The sequence below is a fragment of the Marmota monax genome, unplaced genomic scaffold (genome assembly GCF_021218885.2).
Source record: "Marmota monax isolate L192 unplaced genomic scaffold, Marmota_monax_Labrador192_F-V1.1 WCK01_AAM20220418_F8-fsc00036, whole genome shotgun sequence".
NCBI lineage: Eukaryota > Metazoa > Chordata > Mammalia > Rodentia > Sciuridae > Marmota > Marmota monax.
In genome coordinates, this window is record NW_026694491.1 from 559,061 (window position 1) to 584,791 (window position 25,731).

The 25,731-nt window shown below is 36.3% G+C and overlaps 1 protein-coding gene across 3 annotated transcripts in view; it reads left to right on the forward strand.

Annotated features, from left to right (window-relative positions):
• The window catches only part of Bltp3b (bridge-like lipid transfer protein family member 3B), a 99,777-nt gene that overhangs the window by 28,180 nt on the left and 45,866 nt on the right, over positions 1–25,731 (forward strand). For all 3 annotated transcript variants that reach the window (XM_046419334.2, XM_046419333.2, XM_046419335.2), the window contains 6 exons: positions 3,028–3,190; positions 4,447–4,485; positions 15,208–15,299; positions 22,015–22,204; positions 22,800–22,940; positions 24,112–24,282. In XM_046419334.2, the coding sequence (XP_046275290.1) occupies positions 3,128–3,190; positions 4,447–4,485; positions 15,208–15,299; positions 22,015–22,204; positions 22,800–22,940; positions 24,112–24,282 (696 nt within the window). In that variant the 5' untranslated portion in view covers positions 3,028–3,127. The remainder of the gene's footprint in view (positions 1–3,027; positions 3,191–4,446; positions 4,486–15,207; positions 15,300–22,014; positions 22,205–22,799; positions 22,941–24,111; positions 24,283–25,731) is intronic.

The following is a 25,731-nucleotide window of genomic DNA, read 5'->3' on the forward strand; positions in this document are numbered from 1 at the left end:
AACTTTGTCTTTATTATCTGATATTCTGACTTCTATTTGATCTAGTCTATTTGTAATATTCTCTTCTGAGTTTTTAATTTGGTTTATGGTTTCCTGCATTTCTAGGATTACTGTTTGATTTTTTTTTAAGATCTCTATCTCCTGGTAGAGTTCCTTCTTTGCAATTTGAATTTGCTTATGCAATTCGTTTTCAAAGTATTCTTTCATTTTTTTCGACTTGCTGTCTCATGACTTCTCTAAGATTCCATTCCATCTGAGTCAGGTATGCCTTGAGTTCTTTCTCTGTCCATTTTTCTGATGTCTCTAGGTTCTCCTGTAGATTTAAGTTGTCCTGCATTGTTTGTAATCCTTTTTTTCCCTTGTTTTTTCATGTTACTTTCCAACTCTGTTTAACTGCTGTGTTTCTGTTTTCTCCTATAAATTTGTTTTGGTTTTGTATATCTCTGTGGTGTCTCCTTTGTGGTGGGAGACTATGCCTAGAAATGTTGGGCTTTATTGTACTTTAAAGCTGATTCATTCAATTCATAAAAAGCTTCCGGATTCTGTATGTATATAGTGATTTGTTGTTTGTTCTTAGGACTTTATGTTTAGGTTAGGTGCTATGATGGTATGAAGGTTAGTATGTCTTGGCTACTTTGGAAGATTGCTCTACTGAATGGGGATATTAACAGGTGATTGGATCAGGGTGTTTGGTAGTAGCTAGGTATTTAGGAGCCCTATAGACAGCCTCAAAACATTCACCTGTTTGCATTTAGACAATTACACGTAATGGAAGACGTAATGCTTGGGATGAAAGTTGCGAGGTAGGGGAAGGAAGGTGCTCTTAAAAAGAAAGGAGAGAGAGAGAGATAGATTAGAGGAGAATGGAAAGAACAATAAAACTTGAAACGGGAAAGAAAGAAAGAAGGAAAAGGGGAGAAAAGAAAAAAGAGAAGGAAAAAAAAATGAAGTCTTAGAGATCCATTTTCTTCTCTTCCAGTAGGCGGAGCTGTGCCCTCCGAGCCGAGCTTCTGCCCTCTATGTGCTGACAGCAGTCCCTGTAAGGCGGCTCCTGGGAGTCTCTCAATTCTGTTAGTCCAGCGCCGTTTTACTTCTCCGGCCCCTCTCCCCCTTCCTCCTGCCAGCCAGCCAGGTCCTGTTCACAGGAGGCGGTTCCCCAAGGATCTGGTTACACTTGCAGCCCCACCGTGTGCCCTGTTTCCCGAACGACTGAGCACTCTCTCTGTCATTCATCTAAGCTCCAGTGCTGTGGAGCGGTGATCTGGGAACCAACAGTAATTTTTCCGGACCCCTTTGGTGGGCACGCCCCCGGAAACTGGCGGCTAATGATTGGTATTCTTGTTGACATGTAAAGCTTGTAAATGACTCAGGACATGTAGTTGCTTTAATATTTAACTTCAAAAGAAATAATTAATTTTGTCATTGGTTTTAATTTCACAAAAGTAATTGCTGGGTAAAGTTAGCAATTTTTCACTTTTTAGGGTTGTTTTGGGGATTAAGTAATGTATATCAAAGTATCTCAAAATACCTTTGATGTGTATTATAAATAGTTGTGACAGTAGGCAAATAGATTCAAGTTTTTTGTTTTGTTTGTTCATTCAAAAGTGGAGATAAAATTAATATTGACCGGAGCTGGGGTTGTGGCTCAGTGGTAGAGCACTTGCCTCGCACGCATGAGGCACTGGGTTCAATCCTCAGCACCACATAAAAATAAATAAATAAAGATGTTTTGTCCATCTACAACTAAGAAAAACATTCTTTTAAAAAAATTAGTATTGGGGGCTGGAGATGTGGCTCAAGCGGTACCGCGCTCGCCTCATATGTGTGCGGCCTGGGTCCGATCCTCAGCACGCCACATACAAACAAAGATGTTGTGTCCGCTGGCTAGAACTGAAAAATAAATATTAAAATTCTCTCTCTCTTAAAAAAAAAAAAAAGGTTGACACAGGATCATAAGATTTTAAAAATAAATAAATAAAAAATAAAAAAAATTAGTATTGACCCTAAGGAGTTAGCATAGGAATTAAGTGCAGTAGTCATGCATGCAGAGAGTAAACCCATGGCACACAGTAAACCCTTAGAACATGTTCATTGTTATGTTAACTGTTATTGTTTCTTTTTTTTTAAGCTAAAATATTTTTACTGGGCTGGAACATAGCTCAGTGATGGGGTGCTTGCCTACTGTGCATGAGGCCCTGGGTTTGATCTCTGGCACTGGCATTGCAAAAAAAAAAAATCAAGGCCTCGTCTGATATTTGCCTAAGGAGGCCTTTTATCATTCAGTTATCTTAACTCCTATAAAAAGGATAATTGATGTTTGTACAGCTAATTCAAGATTTTAAATAATTTATATTATTTAAATAATTGATATTTTAAAGTATCACACAGAAAACACCAAGATTGGTTTCTAAATAGAGTTGCATAATCTTCTTCTTCAGAGACTTTTAAAAACAATTTGTATGTTCCAGAATTTATTCTGAAATGATTAAGATCAGTTTCTAATACCAGGAATCATCAGATAATTCTAAAAGGAGTACTGTTGTCCTTTGACCATTATTCTTGTGATAATGAATGATATCTGTTGCTGCTGGCTGCTGCAACTGCTTCTTCTGCTAAAAGGTTCCCTCATTCCCTTACCTTCTTTGTAGCTTGGTTAGTAGAATAGGACTCTCCCTTTTTGTGATGTAGTCTGTAGTGAAATGTCATCCCCACTGTTTGCATAGTGCATGGAAAATAGTGATAGTTACTCACTAAATACTGAACTAAATACTTGAAGGAAAGTAAGAATGAGAGCTTGATTGTTTATGGGAATATGACATTCAAATGGGTGCCACCCAAACTGTAGGGCTTTGTATAAAAGAGCTACAAATATGAGAAATCAAAACAACAACAAAACACATTGAACATGGATTAAGCAGAGCCCATTTCTGTTGTTTTGTGGTTCTTTAATGCTCCGTATATTTGCAAGAATGATGCTGGCATACAGTAACTGACACTGAAACAAATGTAACATATATTCTCTTTCAGATTTACCAAAAATTTATCTCCTGACAAGATAAATCTAAGTACTCTTAAAGGAGAAGGTGAACTGAAGAATTTGGAGTTGGATGAAGAAGTGCTCCAGAATATGTTGGATTTGCCCACATGGCTTGCTATCAACAAAGTTTTTTGTAATAAAGCATCCATTAGGGTAAGACTTTATTATCTGTGGAGGGCATATTATATTATCATTTTTAAATTATCTCTGTCTTTTAAAATAAGTATTTTGTTTTAAATCATTATATAAAGAAGTCCTTTATTGAAAGAAAAACTCTTTGCAAGAAATATTTATGATATGTACTTACAAATATAAAGTCAATATTAATATGCATAGATTTTAATTTTGTTTAAATATGATTTTATAAATATTTTAAGTAAAATCATTAATTTGTTAGTAGTAAAATGATTGCTTCAGGTTGACCCATATTCAAAGACAGTTTTTTTTTTTTCATAATATTACCAAATGAAACTTTTTTTTCCTTTCTTTTTGTGGTGCTAGGGATCAAACTTGGGACCTCATGCATGCTAAGCAAGCTTTCTACCATTGTGCTATATCACCAGCCCTAAATGAGACTATTTAAATTTGTAGCAAGTAATATTAACTGAAACTGAAAACATGAGAACTGTTATTTCTTATTGTACATATTATGCTTTTATTTGGAATTTTGCCTGTTTGTCATTTGTTTCTTCATTTTGAAAAATTTAAAGGTTTCTATTTACTGTTTTTACCATATTCCCTACTTACTCTTAAGTTGCTATTATCTTTGTTGATTTGTATCATTTCTTGCTCTTAATGATCAGTCTTAGTTTGAGAGTCTGCTTACTTGAAATACACTGCATGCTAATTTTTTTCACAAAATTAAAATTTGGGTTTCTAAGAAAAGATTGAAGAAATTTCCTATATCCTTTTATTGGTAATTTTTAATTTTGTTTCCATCCTCCATAAACCTAATACCTATACAGACTTGACATTTTTAGTGCAGGGTATAGTTGAGCCTTAATTTTTTGTATTGCCTGAATTTTACATTAATGGCCTTAACTTTTTTTATTTCTTTGAATATCTATAAAAATATTGATCAGGATTCTGTTAAATAAACAGCAGTGATTATGCTTTGCTGGGAAGTCTTAATTTAAATCATGAAATTAAAATATGTTTTTAAGGACTGGGAAAAACATAAAAGAACTTGAAATTTTTATTTAGTCAACTAAGTTAGTTGTATTTTCTTATAGGTACATCTGATTTTAAAAGTATGAATAAGCTGTGTAGTTCATTATTTTTCAATTTAAGAAAAAAATCATCCAATAGAATTTGGTGTCTGTCAGTATATAAAAATAGTAACTGTGTTGATTACTGTTTTAGGTTTTTTTTTTTGTACTTTATTTTAAAGAAAAATTTTTTTTCTGTAGATCCCCTGGACAAAACTGAAAACACATCCTATCTCTTTGGTGAGTTTTGATAATTTTTATAAATAAACATTTATATATGTCAGTTATCTACTATGTTAGTATTTTGGTTTATGGGATTTTCCACCCACTAGCTTTCCTCTTATTTGATTTGACTTTTTTCAACCCTTATATGAGAAGTTTGAATTTTAAAAGGAGAGCATAAAGTTTTTCAGATCTAAAATATTATTGGTATATATATATATATATATATATATATATATATATTTTTTTTTTTTTTTTTTAAATTTTTTATTGTGGGTTGTTCAAAACATTACAAATTTCTTGACATATCATATTCCACACTTTGATTCAAGTGGGTTATGAACTCCCACCTTCACCCCATACACAGATTGCAGAATCACATCAGTTACACATCCATTGATTTACAAATTGCCATACTAGTGTCTGTTGTGCTCCGCTGCCTTTCCCATCCTCCACCCTCCCCCCTCCCCACCTCTCCCCTCCCCTCCCCTCCTCTCTCTCTACCCCCTCCACTGTATAACCCTGAGGGTCTCCTTCCATTACCATGCAATTTCCCTTCTCTCTCCCTTTCCCTCCCACCTCTCATCCCTGTTAAATGTTAATCTTCTTCTCCTGCTCTTCGTCCCTACTCTGTTCTTAGTTACTCTCCTTATATCAAAGAAGACATTTGGCATTTGTTTTTTAGGGACTGGCTAGCTTCACTTAGCATAATCTGCTCTAATGCCATCCATTTCCCTGTAAATTCTATGATTTTGTCATTTTTTAATACAGAGTAATACTCCATTGTGTATAAATGCCACATTTTTTTTATCCATTCGTCTATTGAAGGGCATCTAGGTTGGTTCCACAGTCTTGCTATTGTGAACTATGCTGCTATGAACATCGATGTAGCAGTGTCCCTGTAGCATGCTCTTTTTAGGTCTTTAGGGAATAGACCGAGAAGGGGAATAGCTGGGTGACATGGTGGCTCCATTCCCAGCTTTCCAAGAAATCTCCATACTGCTTTCCAAATTGGCTGCACCAATCTGCAGTCCCACCAGCAATGTACAAGTGTACCCTTTTCCTCACATCCTCGCCAGCACTTGTTGTTGTTTGACTTCCTAATGGCTGCCAATATTACTGGAGTGAGATGGTATCTTAGGGTGGTTTTGATTTGCATTTCTCTGACAGCTAGAGATGTTGAGCATTTTTTCATGTACTTGTTGATTGACTGTATGTCCTCCTCTGAGAAGTGTCTGTTCAGGTCCTTGGCCCATTTGTTGATTGGGTTGTTTGTTCTCTTATTGTCTAATTTTTTGAGTTCTTTGTATACTCTGGATATTAGGGCTCTATCTGAAGTGTGAGGAGTAAAGATTTGTTCCCAGGATGTAGGCTCCCTATTTACCTCTCTTATTGTTTCTTTTGCTGAGAAAAAACTTTTTAGTTTGAGTAAGTCCCATTTGTTGATTCTAGTTATTAACTTTTGTGCTATGGGTGTCCTATTGAGGAATTTGGAGCCCGACCCCACCGACTGTAGATCGTAGCCAACTTTTTCTTGTATCAGACGGCGTGTCTCTGATTTGATATCAAGCTCCTTGATCCATTTTGAATTCACTTTTGTGCATGGCGAGAGAAAGGGATTCAGTTTCATTTTGTTGCATGTGGATTTCCAGTTTTCCCAGCACCATTTGTTGAAGATGCAATCCTTCCTCCATTGCATACTTTTAGCCCCTTTATCAAATATAAGATAGTTGTAGTTTTGTGGATTGGTTTCTGTGTCCTCTATTCTGTACCATTGGTCCACCCGCCTGTTTTGGTACCAGTACCATGCTGTTTTTGTTACTATTGCTCTGTAGTATAGTTTGAAGTCTGGTATCGCTATACCGCCTGATTCACACTTCTTGCTTAGAATTCTTTTTGCTATTCTGGATCTTTTATTTTTCCATATGAATTTCATGATTGCTTTCTCTATTTCTACAAGAAATGCCGTTGGGATTTTGATTGGCATTGCATTAAACCTATAGAGAACTTTTGGTAATATCACCATTTTGATGATGTTAGTTCTGCCTATCCATGAACAGGGTATATTTTTCCATCTTCTAAGATCTTCTTCTATTTCTCTCTTTAGGATTCTGTAGTTTTCATTGTATAAGTCTTTCACCTCTTTTGTTAGGTTGATTCCCAAGTATTTTATTTTTTTTGAAGATATTGTGAATGGAGTGGTTATCCTCATTTCCATTTCAGAGGATTTGTCGCTGATATACAGGAATGCCTTTGATTTATGCGTGTTGATTTTATATCCTGCCACTTTGCTGAATTCATTTATTAGCTCTAATAGTTTCTTTGTAGACCCTTTTGGGTCTGCTAGGTATAGAATCATACCATCTGCAAATAGTGATATTTAAGTTCTTCTTTTCCTATTTTGATGCCTTTAATTTCTTTCGTCTGTCTAATTGCTCTGGCCAGTGTTTCGAGAACTATGTTGAACAGAAGTGGTGAGAGAGGGCATCCCTGTCTTGTTCCAGATTTTAGAGGGAATGCCTTCAGTTTTTCTCCATTCAGAATGATGCTAGCCTGAGGCTTAGCATAGATTGCTTTTACAATATTGAGGTATGTTCCTGTTATCCCTAGTTTTTCTAGAGTTTTGAACATAAAGGGATGCTGTACTTTGTCGAATGCTTTTTCCGCATCTATCGAGATGATCATATGATTCTTATTTTTAAGTCTATTGATGTGGTGAATAACATTTATTGATTTCCGTATATTGAACCAGCCTTGCATCCCAGGGATGAATCCTACTTGATCATGGTGCACAATTTTTTTGATAAGTTTTTGTATCCGAGTGGCCAGTATTTTATTGAGGATTTTTGCATCTAGGTTCATTAGAGATATTGGTCTGTAGTTTTCTTTCTTTGAAGTGTCTTTGTCTGGTTTAGGTATCAGGGTGATGTTGGCCTCGTAGAATGAATTTGGAAGTTCTCCCTCTTTTTCTATTTCCCGAAGTAGCTTGAAAAGTATTGGTATTAGTTCCTCTTTAAAGGTTTTGTAAAACTCTGCTGTATACCCATCCGGTCCTGGGCTTTTCTTAGTTGGTAGTCTTTTGATGGTTTCTTCTATTTCCTCAATTGATATTGGTCTGTTTAGGTTGTCTATATCCTCCTGACTCAATCTGGGCAGATCATATGACTTAAGAAATTTATCTATGCCTTCACTATCTTCTAATTTATTGGAGTATAAGGATTCAAAATAATTTTTGATTATCTTCTGTATTTCTGAAGTGTCTGTTGTGATATTGCCTCTTTCATCCCGTATGTTAGTAATTTGAGTTCTCTCTCTTCTTCTCTTCGCTAGCATGGCTAAGGGTCTGTCGATTTTGTTTATTTTTTCAAAGAACCAACTTTTAGTTTTGTCAATTTTTTCAATTGTTTCTTTTGTTTCGATTTCATTAATTTCAGCTCTGATTTTAATTATTTCTTGCCTTCTACTTCTTTTGCTGTTGTTTTGCTCTTCTTTTTCTAGGATTTTGAGATGAAGTATGAGATCATTTATTTGTTGGTTTTTTCTTTTTTTAAGGAATGAACTCCAAGCAATGAATTTTCCTCTTAGAACTGCTTTCAGTGTGTCCCATAGATTCCGATATGTTGTGTCTGTGTTTTCATTAATCTCTAAGAATTTTTTAATTTCTTCCTTGATGTCTTCTATAACCCATTGATCATTCAGTAACCTATTGTTCATTCTCCAAGTGATGTATTCTTTTTCCTTCCTTCTTTTATCGTTGATTTTCAGTTCCATTCCATTATGATCAGATAGGATCTATGGTATTATCTCTACTCCTTTGTATTGTCTAAGAGTTTCCCTGTGACATAATATATGATCTGTTTTTGAGAAGGATCCATGTGCTGCTGAGAAAAAAGTGTAACTGCTTGATGTTGGGTGGTATATTCTATATATGTCAATTAAGTCTAGGTTATTAATTGTGTTATTGAGTTCTATAGTTTCCTTATTCAACTTTTGTTTGGAAGATCTGTCCAGTGGTGATAGAGGTGTGTTGAAGTCTCCCATGATTATTGTATGGTGGTCTATTAGACTCTTGAACTTGAGAAGAGTTTGTTTGATGAACATAGCTGCACCATTGTTTGGGGCATATATATTTATGATTGTTATTTCTTGTTGGTGTATGGTTCCCTTGAGCAGTATGTAGTGTCCCTCTTTATCCCTTTTGATTAACTTTGGCTTGAAATCTATTTTATTTGATATGAGTATGGATACTCCTGCTTGTTTCCGAAGTCCATATGAGTGATATGATTTTTCCCAACCTTTCACCTTCAGCCTATGTATGTCTTTTCCTATCAAATGCGTCTCCTGTAGGCAGCATATTGTTGGGTCTTGTTTTGTGATCCATTCTACTAGCCTGTGTCTCTTGATTGGTGAGTTTAAGGCATTAACATTTAGGGTTATTATTGAGATATGGGTTGTTCTTCCAGCCATATTTGTTTATTTCTGTTACTAAACATTGTTTGTTTTCCTCTTTGATTATTTCCCCCCCCCCTTTACTGTCCTACCTCCCACTGTTGGTTTTCATTGTTATTTTCCATTTCCTCTTCCTGTAATGCTTTGGCGAGGATGTTTTGAAGAGATGGTTTTCTAGCTGCGAATTCTTTAAACTTTTGTTTATCGTGGAAGGTTTTAATTTCATCCTCCATCCTGAAGCTTAATTTCGCTGGATACACAATTCTTGGTTGGAACCCATTTTCTTTCAGTGTTTGAAATATGTTATTCCAGGATCTTCTAGCTTTCAGAGTCTGTGTTGAAAGATCAGCTGTTATCCTGATTGGCTTACCCCTAAATGTGATCTGCTTCCTTTCTCTTGTAGCTTTTAAAATTCTCTCCTTATTCTGTATGTTGGGCATCTTCATTACAATGTGTCTAGGTGTGGATCTCTTATGATTTTGCACATTCGGCGTCCTGTAGGCTTCTAGGATTTGGGATTCTGTTTCATTCTTCAAGTATGGGAAGTTTTCTCGTATTATTTCATTGAATAGATTGCTCATTCCTTTGGTTTGGAGTTCTGTACCTTCCTGTATCCCAATGACTCTTAAGTTTGGTCTCTTGATGTTATCCCATATTTCTTGGATGTTCTGCTCATGGTTTCTTAACAGTCTTGCTGAGCTGTCTATGTTCTTTTCAAGTTGAAATACTTTGTCTTCATTGTCTGATGTTCTATCTTCTAAGTGTTCTACTCTGCTGGTAGTATTCTCCATTGAGTTTTTAAGTTGGTTTATTACTTCCTGCATTTCTAGGATTTCTGATTGCTTGTTTTTTATAACCTCTATCTCCCTGTATAGTTGATCCTTTGCTTCCTGGATTTGTTTGCGTAATTCGTTGTCGAAGTGATCTTTCATTGTCTGATTTTGCTGTTTAATGTCTTCCTTGACACTCCAGATCATCTGAAGCATGTATATCCTGAATTCTTTATCTGACATTCCATCTGCTGCAGCTGTTACCTCTTCTAAAGTTGCGTTGACCTGCATTGCTTGTGGTCCTTTCTTTCCTTATCTTTTCATACTGCTTGCGTATCTTTCCTGCAGGCGCGGGCGGCGGCTCTGCTCTCTCCTTATTCCAATTGGGGTGTCGTGGCTACCACGCCGGCAGGTCACTGGGCCTGTTCTGGGAGGTGGCGGCGGCTCTGTTCTGCCCCTACTCCAATTGGGGTGACGAGTGTACCACGCCGGCAGGCCACCGGGCCTGATCCGCCGGTCGTTTGCAGGTTTGCCTACCCTGCAGGCGCGGGTGGCGGCTCTACTCTGCCCCTACTCCAAATGGGGTGACGTGTCTGTCGTACCAGCAGGCCACTGGTCCTGTCCTGCTGGTCGGTCGCAGATCTGCCCACCTTTCGGGCACGGGTGGAGGCTCTGCTCTGCCCCTACTCCAATTGGGGTGTCGTGACTACCCCGCCTGCTGGACGCTGGGCCTGTTCCTGGCACGGGCGGCGACACTGCTCTGTCACTACTCCAATTAGGGTGGTGTTTGTACCACGCCGGCAGGCTCCTGGGCCCGATTCGCCGGTCTGTTGTAGGTCTGCCTACCTTGGAGGCGCAGGCGGCGGATCTGCCCTGCCCCTCCTACCACGCCTGCGGACCCCTGGGCCTGATCTGCAGGTTGATCACTGGTCTGCTCACCCTGCGGGCACGGGTGGCGGTTCCGCTCCACCCCCACTCCAATTGGGGTCACGTGACCACCACACCGGTAGGGCCTGATCCGGGCGTGGGAGAAGGATCTGCTCTGCCCCTACTCCAGTTGGGGTGACGTGTGTACCACACTGGCAGGCCACTGGGCCTGACCCGCCAGGCTGTCACAGGTCTGTTTACCTTGCAAGCGCGAAGGGCGGCTCTGCCCTGCCCCTCCTACCACGCCCATGTACCACTGGGTCGCAGGTACCCCCGCCTTGCGGGTGTAGGTGGCGGCTCCTCTCCGCCCCCTCTCCAATTGGGGTCACGCGGTCACCAAGCTGGCGAGCCGCTGGGCCTGCTCCGGGCGCTGGCGGCGGCCCGGCTCCTCCCCTCTGGCTCGAGGACAAATTGAGGAGACTCGGGTGACTGTGCCTCACCCCCCCTACCAGGAGACCAATTGCTTATGTCACCGCTGGTATTGATGAAGTTCTCTCCTCCGCCGCTTTCTGCTGACATCAGATCTCTGCCATGTTGGTATCCTATGCGAATGGCATCATTTCGTTCCCCTTGCCGGGCAACCAAAACAACGGGTGAGTCCTGACCGGCCCTCAGCACAACCCAGACCGAGACGCAGTTTCCGCGGGATCCTAGCCCCGGTCCAGGGAAGTTCCGGGAGCCAGAACTCGGCCGCTCCGTGCTCGGTGTAAGCTCCTATAAGTGTAAGCTCCAAGAAGCAGTCCCCGCGGGCTCAGTTCCGGGAGCCGGAATTCGGCTGCTTAGTGCTTGGTGTATGCTCTGATAGTAGCAGGGTCCAAGAAGCAGCCTCCGCAGGCTCCGCAGCCCTGGGCCAGGGCAGTTCCGGGACGGTTCCGGGAGCCGGAACTCGGCCGCCCCGCGCTCGGTGTTCGCTCCGATAAGATCAGATTCTAAGAAGCACCCAGGCGCTGAACCCTAGCAATCTGTCTGCAAGCCGCAGGCGAATTGAAGCCTGAAATTACCTGTTCTATGGCTGAATGAGCTGCGGTCAGTCGAAAACAGGGATGGTGACGTCAGTTTACCAACATGGTGGCTGTTGGCCTCCTCTGTGGTCTGACCGGTGTGGAGAACCGAGATGGACCGCTTCCTTCCCCCGTCTCGAACCCAGAATTCAGCCCTGAGTATGGTGCTTGCGTGGCTGGCAGAAACTGCAGCGCTGTAACCCTGCGTCTCTATCCCAGCGCACGCTGCAGACTCTAGCCGCGGGGCGATTTGCTGAATAAGCAGTGTTACCCTCCGTGCGACAAACCTCTCGCGTTTGAGTCCCCGTAGCCGATCCTCGTGCGATGGAAATCCTTCCTCCAGGTTCCGGAGCACCCCACTATTGCTGGAAATTCCTAACAAGATATCCTTTAGCCGTCCTGACTTGTCATACTCCCACACAGTGAAGCAGCACACGGGGGCAATGCACTCCCCTCGCCGCCATCTTCCTCTCCCTCGATTATTGGTATATTTTTAAAAAATTTAAGTGCTTTTTGGTTATACATAATATTGGGGTTCATTTTTACTAAATTATACAAGCATGAAATATTATTTGTTCCAATTCAGTTCCTAATACCTATCCTTTTCCTTCTTTTCTCCCTCCCCTGTTTTCTTTTCCCTACTTTATTGGGAATTTATTTCTATTTATTTATAGTTAAAAAATACATTATAGATATACATAAAGGTGAAATCCATTGTGGTATATTCACATATGTATGTAGAGTCTACTGTGAACAGAGAGCATTTTTGATTTACATAGGATAGTTTGGATAGTTTCATTGGACTCTTCCTCCCTTTTCCCATCTTTCCTTTCTTCCTTAATCCCTTTCCTCTACTCCACTGATGTCCTATTTTCATGTGATTTCCCCACACTCCTACTTTTTAAATTTTTTTAAACTTATTTTGGTCTAGTGTATATGAGAGAACTATTTGATCCTTGACTTTCTGGGTCTGGCTTATTTCACTTGGCACAATATTCTCCAGTTCCATTCATTTACTAGCCAGTCCCATAATTTCATTCTTCTTTATGGCTAAATCAAACTCCATTTTGAATATATATCACATTTTCTTTATCCATGCATCTATCAATGGACATTTGGACTGGTTCCATATGAATTGGTATATTTTATAGCATCATTTAACTATTGACATACTGTGAAATTCTTCTTTTAATAACATGTAATCCAGATCTTTCTGTGTGTTTAGGTTTACTGATCTAGTAAATTAAGTAATGCATTCTTTAATATCTTTGTTTTTTGAAGAAAATTTATTTTTTCATCATTTATTAATTTATTCTGTAATTTTTTTCCAATGGTAGAGATTGAATCCAGAACCTTGAGCCTGCTAAGCTTGTACTACCAGTTAGTTATACCCACAGTTCCATAAATATTATACATATATGTAGTATAACTTGTCATTCTTCTGGTTATACATAATGTAGAATTACATTGGTTGTATAATCATATCTGCACATAGGACAGTGATATCCAATTCATTCTACTGTCTTTCCCATTCTCATCCACCTTTTCTTCCCCCCATTTCCCCCCTGTTCAATATGGTGACCCCACCACCACCACCACCACTACCCCTGCATTGTTAGTAAGCATCCACATATCAGAGAGAACATTCAGCCTTTGTTTTTTTGGGATTGGCTTATTTCACTTAGCATGATACTCTCCAGTTTCATTCATTTACTGGCAAATGCCATCATTTCATTCTTCTTTATGGCTGAGTAACATTCCATTGTGATTAGACACCACATTTTCTTTATCTATTCAACTGTTGAAGGGCACATAGGTTGGTTCCATAACTTAGCTATTATGAATTGAACTGCTGTGAACATTGATGTGGCTGTGTCATTGTAATATGCTCATTTTAAGTCCTTTGGGTATACAACTGTGGAGTGGGATAACGGGGTCAAATGGTGGTTCCATTTCAGGTTTTCTGAGGAAACTTCATACTGTTTTCCAGAGTGGTTGCACCACTTCGCAATGTATAAGTGTACCTTTTTCAACAACCTCACTAATATTTATTGTTACTCTTATATTTTATTTTTTTAAAGAGAGAGAGAGAAAGAAAGAGAGAGATTTTTTAAAAAATATTTATTTATTTTTTTTAGTTTTTGGCGGACACAACATCTTTGTATGTGGTGCTGAGGATTGAACCCGGGTTGCACGCATGCCAGGCGAGCGCGCTACCACTTGAGCCACATCCCCAGCCCTCTTTTCACATTCTTGATTGCTTCCTTTGCTGTGAAGAAGATATTTAGTTTGATTCCATCCCATTTGTTGATTCTTGATTTTACTTCTTGTGCTTTCAGAGTAAAGTTTTTGTTTAGGAAGTCACTTCCTAAGTTGACATGATGTAGATTTGGGCCTGCGTTTTGTTTAATTAGGTTCAGGGTTTCTAGTCTAATTCCTAGGTATTTGATCCACTGTGAGTGTGCAGGGTGAGAGATACAGGGGTTTAATTTCATTTTGCTACATATGGATTTCCGGTTTTCCCAGTACTGTTTGTTGAAGAGGCTTTTTTTTCCTTATTGTATTTTTATGGTGCCTTTGTTTATGTGAGGTAATTGTATTTATATGGGTTTGTCTCTGTGTTTTCTATTCTGTACCATTGGTCTACATGTGTGTTTTGGTGCCAAAACCATGCATTTTTGTTCTTATAGCTCTGTAGTATAATTTAGGGTTTGGTATTGTGATGCCTCCTGTTTCACTTTTTTTTGCTAAGGATTGCTTTGGTTATCATAAATATTTATTAAGCATCTGTTTTGTGCCCTGAGGGAACTTATATTTTAAAAGAGGTGACCAACTGAATGAGTACACAATAAAATAAGATTTAAGTTCAGATAATGATAAATGTTGCATATAAAATAGAGAATGAGAATGACCAAAGTGGTTAATGATGACTACTAACAATGTTTGCTCTTTATTCAAGGGGGTAGAAGAAAAAACTCTGGGAAAGAACTTTTTTCATATGGGATTATTTATTTTTTCTTATTTTTTACTTACTTCATACTTTGATTAGTTATGTCTCAGATAGCTATAAGCCCTTTATGGGTGGTTCAGTTCTATTCATTACTATGTAATTAATTTATCAACTAATAATATACCTGTGTTTTAAAAATTTTTAGTTGTAGATGAACACAGTATCTTTATTTTGTTTATTTAGTTTTTTTATGTGGTGCTGGGGATCGAACCCATTGCCTCATGCATGCTAGGCAAGTTCTCTACCACTGAGCCACAACTCTAGCACATACATCTGGGTTTAGAGATTATGTGTTCATAAATTCTGATGTCCTCATCAGTTAGTGGCTACTTCTGATTGTTTTTCTCCTGTACTTATAGAATATTCACAACTTTTCCACTAGATAAATGCCTTGAGATAGGACTGAATACTTTGTTTTCCTTTCTGATATTTGTTTTTTTAGAATTTTAGTGTTACTTAAGACTTTCTTCATTTACTGTTTAATTTGCTCTCAAAGAAATGAAAGAGAAAATAATAAAATAATACTTTCATAAAACAAAGAAAATATCTAATATTTTGTTTACATTTTTAACATGCTTACCAGTCTCTAGATAAAGTGATAATGGAAATGAGTACATGTGAAGAACCAAGAGCCCCTAATGGCCCATCACCAATAGCAACTGCTTCAGGACAAAGGTGAGCTATTTCCATTAATATTTGTGACTATCAAAGTGAGTTCTTTTCATTAGTTGGTTCTGTTATCTGCAGTATCAGAACATAAAATAAAATCTCTTAATCTCAAAAGCCCTACTATAGTCACTTCTCCCATCAAATATCTTACAGATTTAGTTGTATACATTGCAAAAGTAGCAGCTGATTTTTAGCTTTTTGGACTCATCTTGATTTCCTTACTATTAAGTACTAATGATTATCCAAGGCAGAACATCTGCAGAAAATGGAAGCAGAAGAGCTTAGGCATTCTATAAATGACATAATTTCTTATTTTCTGAATACAGCAGTTTTCTGTGGCTTTAGTTACCCATGGTCAACTATAGCCTGAAAATATTAAATGGAAATTTACAGAAACAAATAATTCATAAGTTTTAAATTCTACACCATTATGAATAGCATGAAATCTTGATGCCTCCAATGGAAATGTGAGTTATCCTTTTGTCCAATGTACCCCTCCCCTGCTGCCCACCCATTTGTTACTTGGTAGCTGTCTTGAGTTATTAGATCCATGGTCAAGGTATCACAGTGCTGTGTTCAAATGAAGCAGGAGGATTGTAAGTTTGGGGGTAGCCTTAACAACTTAGTGAGGCCCTAAGCAACTGAGTGAGTCCTTGTCTGAAAAATTTTTAAAAATGTAGCTGAGTTGTTAAGCAGCCCTGTATTCAATCCCCAGTATCAAAAAAAAAAAAAAAAAAGAAAAGAAAAAAGAAAAAGATGCGGGTTAAGAGGTTAAGTCACAATGCCCAAGTCATTCGCCTTATCTTATCTCATGACATATGCATTATATCATCTCACATTATCACAAAAAGGTGAGTACAATATAGTAAGGCATTTTGAGAGACATTTTTTCTGTTTTGTTATTAGATATTTTATTATTATTATTAGATATTTTGTTATTAGATATTTTGTTGTTAGATATTGTTGCTTAAGTTAGAAATGAAACTTTATCTTAGGTATGGATGTATTGGAAAGACATAGTGTATAGGTTCAGTACTATTCATGATTTCAGGCATTCATTGTGGGGGAGTCATGGAATATATTTCTTTCAGATAATGGGGTACTATAATTTCTCTGCATTATCATTTCTTATCAATGAAACTTTAAAAGATTAGTGGTATCTTAATAAATTACAGACCTTTTATATTTAATTCATTAAATATAAAATGTTCACACTTTCCACAGGTTGGATTTCGAAAGATGAAAGTTAGGTGCTAATGAGGTGGGAGCATGAGGACCAATTTGTAAAACCTTTTTGAAAAATTAAAATTGTTCTTCAAAAACTTACTTGTTTGTTTTTTTACACTGAACACTTGGATCAGGCTGGGGATGTAACTCAGTAGAATAGTCTTGTCTGGCATATACAAGGCTCTGGATTTGATCCTCAACACTGGAAAATAAAAAATTAAAATAAATTCGGAATTTGTGCTTTACATCATTTCCAGGCAGGATTTCTGCATTATTTTTGGATTCACAGGAAATGCCCACATGTATTTTAATGTAATCTGCTTCCTGAAGTTGTGTGACATGGCAACCCTGAACATCTAGTATTCTCAGTGCTGTGTAAAGCTATTGATAAAATTCTTTAAATGAATGTGGTGCACGTAGACACCCTCACTCATTTCTGTTTTACAAAGGTTGAACCACCTTTATATTAGTGCATTCTTTGAGAATATCTACAGTCTGATCAATATCTTTTCATATGGGAATCTAATGATGATTCTTCTGCTGCTAAGAGTTGACTGAAGGCCATACGGTATTTATCAAATGTATGGTTTTATGTTTGGACTACAGGTGACAGAGAAAAGAACTTTCACATTAACTTGTTTTTAATTTGTGCTTCATCTAGCAACTTGAGATTTTAAAGATTAGATTGTGATTTCAAGTGTAATTGAGTAATTGGTCTTCAGATTGGCTTGTCAGAATTGGAGAAAAAGTAGAAATGATTTAGTTACTGAAAGAAGAAAATTGAAAATTTATATTAAAGACTTATTTTAATTAAACATGGCAGAAGTGAATCATTTTGTTCTTGTGCACTTAGTGTAGTTCTTCCTAATTTATGGATTTATAATATCAATAAATTATTATTTTGGCTTTTTAATCATATGGTAATTATCCTTACATATATATTTTTTAATTAGTTGTTGATGGACCTTTGTTTTATTTATTTGTATGTGGTGCTGAGAATCAAACCCAGTGCCTCACTCATGCTAGGCAAGCGCACTACCACTGAGCCACAACCCCAACCCTATCCTTATATTTTGACATTAATACAAAGTCTGGCAGTATGGTTAATCTATTTTGGTGTCTTCCAGACTTGCCTGATTGTAACAACTGGTTGGGTGCATATTAAGTCATCAGAGTCTTTAAAGTTCCTTCTCTTGAAATTTTGATCCATTAGGTCTGGAATGAGTATCAAAAATATGTTTGTTTGTTTTTTAAAACCTAGTGCAGTGTCACTGCCAGTAGTCTCAGCGATTCAAGATGTTGAGGCAGAAGGATTGCAAGTTCAAGGCTATTCTGGGCAACTTAGTGACACCTTGTGTCAAAAAAAAAAAAAAAAAGGATCAGAGATATAACTCAGTGGTAGAATACCCTTGTGTTCCATCTCCCATACCACCAAAAAATATAAATATTGAATATGTATTTTCAACAGTCCCTGTAAGCATGTAATGTAGGGCAACACTGATCCTTTTCTTTCTAGCTAAGAGATTAAAAAAAGAGAAACAGACTGGCCCTTCCCTATGTAGACTGATAATGTTACTCAGAGTAATTTCTACAAAGTTTAATACAAAGTCTAGTAAACTTTTTAAAATAATTTTTTAAATATTTATTTTTTAGAAGTAGTTGGACACAATACCTTTATTTTGTTTATTCTTATGTGGTGCTGAGGATCGAACCCAGGGCCTCGCACGTGATGGACAAGCGCTCTACCGCTGAGCCACAACCCAAGCCCCCCCAAAGTCTAGTAAACTTTTTAAGTTGAGAAATGTTCAAACTGTGAAGAGACCTATTTGTAAGCTAGAATTCTATCTTTCAAATTTTATTGAATTTTAGCATAACCTAAAAAGTATAGACTTTAGCTAGCACTGTGGCACACTATGTTAATTGGGAGGTTCAGGCAGGAGGATAGAAAGTTCAAGACTAGCTTCAGCAACTTAGTGAGGCCCTAAACAATTTAATGAGACCCTGTCTCAAAATAAAAATAAGGCTGGGGATTTGGCTCATATAAGTGCCCCTGGGTTCAATCCCCTGTGTCTACTAAAAAAATAAACTTTAGTCATTGATTCAGTCTTCGTCCTTTTGACAGTGGATTCTACAATATGGATTGCAACTTATTTATTTACTTATTTTTGGTGTTAGGGATTAAATCCAGGCGTTCATGCTTGCTAGGCATGTACTCTTTCACTGAGTTATACCACCATCCCCATGTGTTCTAATTCTGTGTACATTTAAAAATGTTATAGTTCAGGGCTGGGATTGTGGCTCATTTTGTAGAGCGCTCTCCTAGCACGGGTGGGACCCGAGTTCGATCCTCAGCACCACATAAAAATAAAGGCATATTGTTGTGTCCATCTACACCTAAAAAAAAACAGTTCAGACTGGGGTTGTAGCTGGGTTGCAGAACACATGACTTAAGACCCTGGGTTCAATACCAGCATTAAAATATATATAGAACAGGTAAGGTTGGATTATTCCAAAAGGATATTCCCACATAATTATTACAAAAGTATTTTTTTCTAACTCTTAAGAATATTTCTATCTTAAGTAACCAATATTTGTCCTTAGGATAAAAGAAGTTCTTAGATGCTGATGAGTTCTCATTGTTTATTTCTCAATTTTCTAAACTCAGTAGACGAACACTTTGTTTTATAACAGAATTACCTCAGACAAGCCAATGAGTGTGTAAATTACCATATTTGCATCATTTCACCTAAGGTAATAGCAATTTTTTGAGCAGGTATTGTTTTTATTTTACAGATGAAGAAATTGAGGCTCAGAGCCTCAATATTTATTAATGATAATCTACTACTATTATCAGTAATTCTGTGATAGTTATATTTAAATTTTTTTTTTAGTTGTAGAAAGACACACATCTTTATTTTTATTTATTTATTTTTATGTGGTGCTGAGGATTAAACCCAGTGCCTCACGCACACTAGGCAAGTGCTCTGCTGCTGAGCTACAGCCCCAGCCCCAAAAGTGTTACTTTATTTAAAAGATGTGTTATCTAACTGGGTATGGTGGTGTATGCCTGTAGTCCTAGCTACTTGGGAGACTGAGACAGGAGAATCACCTGTGTCCGAATGTTTGAGACTAGTTCTGGGCAACATAGCAAACACCTGTCTCAAAAATAAAAAGGAAAAGGAAAAAAAGTCCCCTGAGGCTTGAAAAGTAATTTACTTATTCATTAAGATAGCAAGTCAAGAAGAAGAGCAGTAGTAGATATGGGGAGGGTTTTAGATGATGGGCTCTCTTTTAGATATGTTGTGTTTGTAATGTGTGTGAGACAGCCAGGTGGAGAGATTTGATGGACAATTTGAATTTTACTGAAGTCATAGTAAGAGATCTGGATAGAGATATAAAATTATAAATGATGGGCATATTGATGAAATAAGCTGCTAATTGGGCAAATTTCTACCACCCCTTCTGCCAAAATGCAGTCATAGTCTGAGTCGCAGTTATGCTATACTAATTACGTTCTTGAAATCTGACCTTTACTGTCTTACTTCTCTGTGTCTTTGCTCATGCTTTTCTCTATTCTAAGATTTCCCTTCTGTTGTATTTCTTCCTATGGACAAATGGTTCTTCTCCCTAGTTATGTAAGTAATCTCTCTCCCAACAAGTATTCTGATGATTACTTTTTAAAAACTCTTGATTGCAGACTATCAGAAACTAGTATATATGTTTTCTCCTCTCTATTAACTTGTGATCCCTGTAATGCTACAGCTGAATTTTGGTTTTCTTTATGTCTCAGGATCATTTACATGGGACAAATAAATATTTGTTGAATTGAACTAGAAAATACAAATTTTTTTTCTGATCATATTCCTGTTAAACTTAGTAGCCTTCATGTTAAGAATTTAGCTCTTACTTATAGATGCTAATTGACTAAAACTTTTTGAGATTAAATAGGTATGAATATTGATTATTAATAAAGTAATTTCGAGTACCTTTCAATTTTTAAAATCTTTGACATTTTGAGAACATTTTATAGCTAAACTGTAGCTAGTCTAGATTATTGTTTTAACAAGTCAAATTTGTTTTTTTAAACAAAAAATGAATGGTAGAATAGTGTAAGTTATTTTTTTAAACTTTCTTTTTTATTTTTTAATATTAATTTTGTAGTTTTAGGTGGACACAGTATCTTTATTTTATTTTATTGTGGTGCTGAGGATTGAACCCAGTGCCTCATACATGCCAGGCGAGCACACTAACACTAGAGCCACATCTCCAGCCCCTTAAACTTTCTTTTTTATATTCATTTATTCATTTATTTTGATGGTGTGTGGGATTGAACCCAGGGCTTCAAGCATGCTAGGCAAGCATCCTACCACTGAGTTGTAATCCCCAACCCTCAGAAGTCTAGAATATTCCTTTCTAGGAAGACTGGCTTGTGGGAGGAAGGAAAGCAGGAGGAAATGACTAAAAGGACAGAAAGAAAGGAAGAAAGAAAAATTGTGAGTTTGCATCACCCTAGTGATACAGTCTAATAAAAAATAACACTTCTCTGCTCTGTGAGTCTTACCATGCACACATTATTGAGTGTGCAGCCAAAAGGCATGAGACATTCATAAAATATTCATTTGAAAAGCAAAACAAAGAGCAAAATCAAACCAATACTGTAAGGACAATTTAAGAAACAAGAGAATATATTTAAACATGTCTTGTGCTCTGCAGCCTCTAAGATACTTCCCAGTGATTCCTTTTCCCAAGAGGGAACTGTCATGACCACATGTAAATCTTTTCCCTTGAAAAACTTGCAATGACAAAGCAGAGTAGGTAATATTGAGGATATGACACTTTTGGGGGTAAGTTACTATCATAATGCTATTGAACTTTCTCAGTGCTCAATATATAAGCTTTTATGAAGCAACCCAGCCTCTATGGCAAGGAATTGAAGGGATTAATCTTTGACAACCACCAGTCATGAAGACTAGATGCCTATGAATCATAAATATTATTATCAATTAATATATACTTAAAGAAACTTGATAACTATTGAGGAATTGAACATCTTACTCCAGACTTATGACCACTATCAATGACAAGTGTTTATATTTCTCATCTCAAAAAAAAAATGCCTTTTCTTTTTGGAACATTGGACATTATGAAAGACTGTGGGTGCCAACATGAAAAAAAGGAGAGACAACTGTAATGGAGAATTTTCTGATTTGAGTCCATCAAGTACTGAATGACTTCAGCAAAATTGTAAAACAATACTTTTTGTGTAGCTTGGTTTTTGAGTATTTGATTTGGGGTTAATATGATTTATGAAAGCCAGGTAATTCATCATGTCTTAAATTTTGGGTGTCATTGAAAAGAATCATACTTTTTTATTGATAAACATCATCTGTCATAAAAAGAAGTTATTTTAAATATGTACTTGTATGAGAATACTTTGTGTATGGCTTTAGTGCATTGTAGTTTTTTTTTTTTTTTTTTTGCTTTGTTTTTCTAGTGAGTATGGTTTTGCTGAAAAAGTTGTTGAGGGAATTACTGTTTCTGTAAATTCTATTGTCATCCGAATTGGAGCAAAGGCCTTCAATGCATCATTTGAACTTTCTCAGCTAAGGATCTATAGTGTAAATGCAAACTGGGAGCATGGAGATTTGAGATTTACTCGTATTCAAGATCCACAGAGAGGAGAGGTGAATTTTTTTCTCTTTTCTAAAAATGTTTTAGTGATAAATTTAAAATATATCTCTTGTTTGCCATATTTACCTGGTATCAGGGTTTTCTCTTTTTGCCTTTTTAAATTTTTCTACTTTTTCTGTTATTCTTAATCCTTTAATTATAAACTATGGACATTTTAATATTTGACTACGATAAGTCACCTCACAGAATTAATGAGCCCTTTTAATATATCAAAATATACTCTACTGTATACCTAAAAGAATAGATAACAGAAGAAAAAAGAACTAACAAGCGCTATATTAACTTTTCAGCTGCTTAATTGAATTTTAAATTTATAAAATTAAAATGTATTATTGGAATGCTTTTTGGTCACATGATTCAAGAGCTTTTTGTACTCTGTTAAGTTTCTTAGATTAAAAGTATTGACAGTTTTAAGGTGTGTTACTGAATTTTATGGACATGTACAATTAAAAAATAAAAACAGCATGATAAATATTTCTAGAATGTCATGAAAATTAGTTGAGAAGATAACATTTTATTTTTATAAATCTACATTTTTCTCATTTTCTTTACATGAATATGTGAAGCTAATCTCTTTGTTCTCCTTAGGTTTTGACATTTAAAGAAATAAATTGGCAGATGATTCGAATAGAGGCAGATGCTACTCAAAGTTCACATCTTGAAATTATGTGTGCACCTGTTCGATTAATAACCAACCAATCAAAAATCAGAGTCACTCTTAAAAGAAGAGTAAGTCAACCAGATTAACTGTGTGTGTGTGTGTGTGTGTGTGTGTGTGTGTTGCTGAGGATCAAATCCGGGGCCTTGTTCATTTGTTAACTATTAATATTGACAGGAAATTTTAAATAACTTCTTAGGTAGATTATTGGCATACTATAAACAGCATATTAAGTCAATGCAAAATAAAAGGTGATATAATGTCTCAAGCAGTATTTGTGGAAAGTTAGTGTAATCATAACATTCCTCCGTATTTTAGACTTAATATTTAAATTTTAAAGATTTTGTTTTTGATAAATTGAATAAATTTCTTAGTTGCTGCATGTTTATTGAACATTTGCTGCCTTATAGTTTCATTTCTTAGGCTGGAGGTTTACCTTGGTGGGTAAAGTACTTGCCAAGCATATATGCAAGTACCTGAGTTCAATCCATAGCTCTGCAAAAATGAAAACATAAAAGAAAACAACAACACAATAAAAAAAAGAAAAGAAAGTAATTTTACTTTTGTTGTTATTGAATCCTGCTCAGCAATAGATATACAACAAAAACCTTATTAGTAGCCAAAACTTTTTAATTTTAACTGGTAATTTACTTAAATGGGGGAAGATAGTTACTTAAGGATATTGAAGTTGTGAATCCTCTATGGTTTTTGGTGAAATTTAATGGGGAAGTGATGACGTTTTTTAATCATGGCTCAGTAATTACAGACTCAACAATATAGGCTTTGGGTGAGTAGATACAAATAATTATATTAAATTGACAACATTTCTCAATGTATAGTGTTTAACATATATATTCAGAAAAGTAAAATGTGGATAAACTAGCACTTTAGTTTTTAATTCATCTTAATGCCCCTTTCTCTACCAGAATTAGTTGATTTAATACAGGTAATTGGGTGATTTATTAATTATAAATGTGTTTATGTAAGTGCTATAGAACTTGTATCGTTAAGGTACAGGAATTTGTAAGTCTTTTGTTACCGCTGTTAGCTCTGGCACTAGGAGATATTCCTTCTATATTATAGGAACTCAGTAAATATTTGTTAAATGAAAGAAGTATTCATATCTATATTTAATTCAATTAAAAAACTTAGCTTTTTTAAAAAAACTGTAAGTGTATTGTAAGTTACAGTACAATACAGTACAATTCTTGGCTTAATTTTATAAATCTTTTTTTCTGACAGTTAAAGGACTGTAATGTCATAGCAACAAAGTTAGTTCTAATACTGGATGATTTATTATGGGTTTTGACGGATTCCCAGTTGAAGGCTATGGTACAATATGCAAAATCTCTAAGTGAAGCAATAGAAAAATCAACAGAACAAAGGAAGAGTATGGCTCCTGAACCTACCCAGGTATGCTATAAATTAACAAGAAAAGACTTACTTTACATATAAATAGTTTAAAATATCAGAGTGATTAGTTGCTGTTTTCTTTATAGGAAATGGATTGTAAGATTGAGACCAAGAATCTTCTTTATTCAGATATCTTACAATAATTTTATATACATATCTATATGATAACAGTAAATATTACTAATATGTATATTATGCTTATTTGTTTGGAGCTCTGTATTGAGCACTGGAGATATTGATGACATAAAAGTGTTTGGTGTATATCACTTTTTAGGAAATTAAAATACAGTTTTAAAACTTCTAAGTAACAGAAGATGATGGAATAAAACTCACATAATTATAGACAAGAGAGGGTATGTGAGAATTGATTCCACAGAGAACTAACTATGGGGAATTGCTGAAGTTGAAAACAAACTTCTGTTAGAGGTTTCTAACAGCTGGGAGCAAAAAACTAGGAAATAAGCACACTCCTGTAATCCCATCTACTTGGGAGGCTGAGGCAGGAGGATTGGCAAGTTTGAGGCCTGCCTCAATAACTTAGAGAGCACCTGTTTCAAAATAAAAAAATAAAAAGGACTGGAGATGTAATTCAGTGTTAGAGTGTCCCTGAGTCCAGTTCCCAGTACTGCCAAAACAAAACAAAATCCCCAACGATTTCTTTAAATATCATTTTCTTAAAAATTATAAGTATTATTGGTTTGTGTAAAGAGAAAAATGTTTTCTAGACTTTCCTCGTATTAAATTTGTGCTAATACATGAAGATCTTTGTAGAAGGAAGGGACATAGAAAACTCCATTGGGTAGTGTCTTTGATAATTTTATTAAAAGCACAAATGAATTTTTATATCTACTCTTAGTAAAAATATGTAGAATATTATAAAATCATACATCTATGACACTACTTTTGGGAAACAGTGATAGATCTTAGTTATGTGACCTTTTGTTGATCTGGCTTGGTATAAGAGAATAGCATATAATTTAGGCTTTTGTTGACTATCAAATTGGTGTTGTTTGCTGCCTTCCTGGTATGTCATAAGGTACAGAGAGGTAAACATTGCAGTGTGAAAGTAAATAGTGTCTGACTCTGCTCTCAAAGACCTAAGATTATAATGAGGGAGTGAAATATAAACAAATATTATAATTTAACATAAATGTCCAGGTGCAGAAATAAAGGAGGGAAGGCATAGAAGAATAAAGTTAGTTTTAATTAACTGTTTGCTTTTTGGAAAAGTTTTACAAAGAGATTAATGAGATGGCAACAGTAAAGAAAGGTATTTCAGAAGAGACTGTAGAATCTATAAAAGTATGGTATTATTAAAGAATTGGGATTTTCTAATCAGATGAGGAGTTTGTTGTTGCCAGAGCAGTGTTTTTGGAGTGAGGTATACATGCCTCTGAGGATATATTAACAATTCCAAGTTTTATGTTTTAAGGAAATGGAGTTTCATAC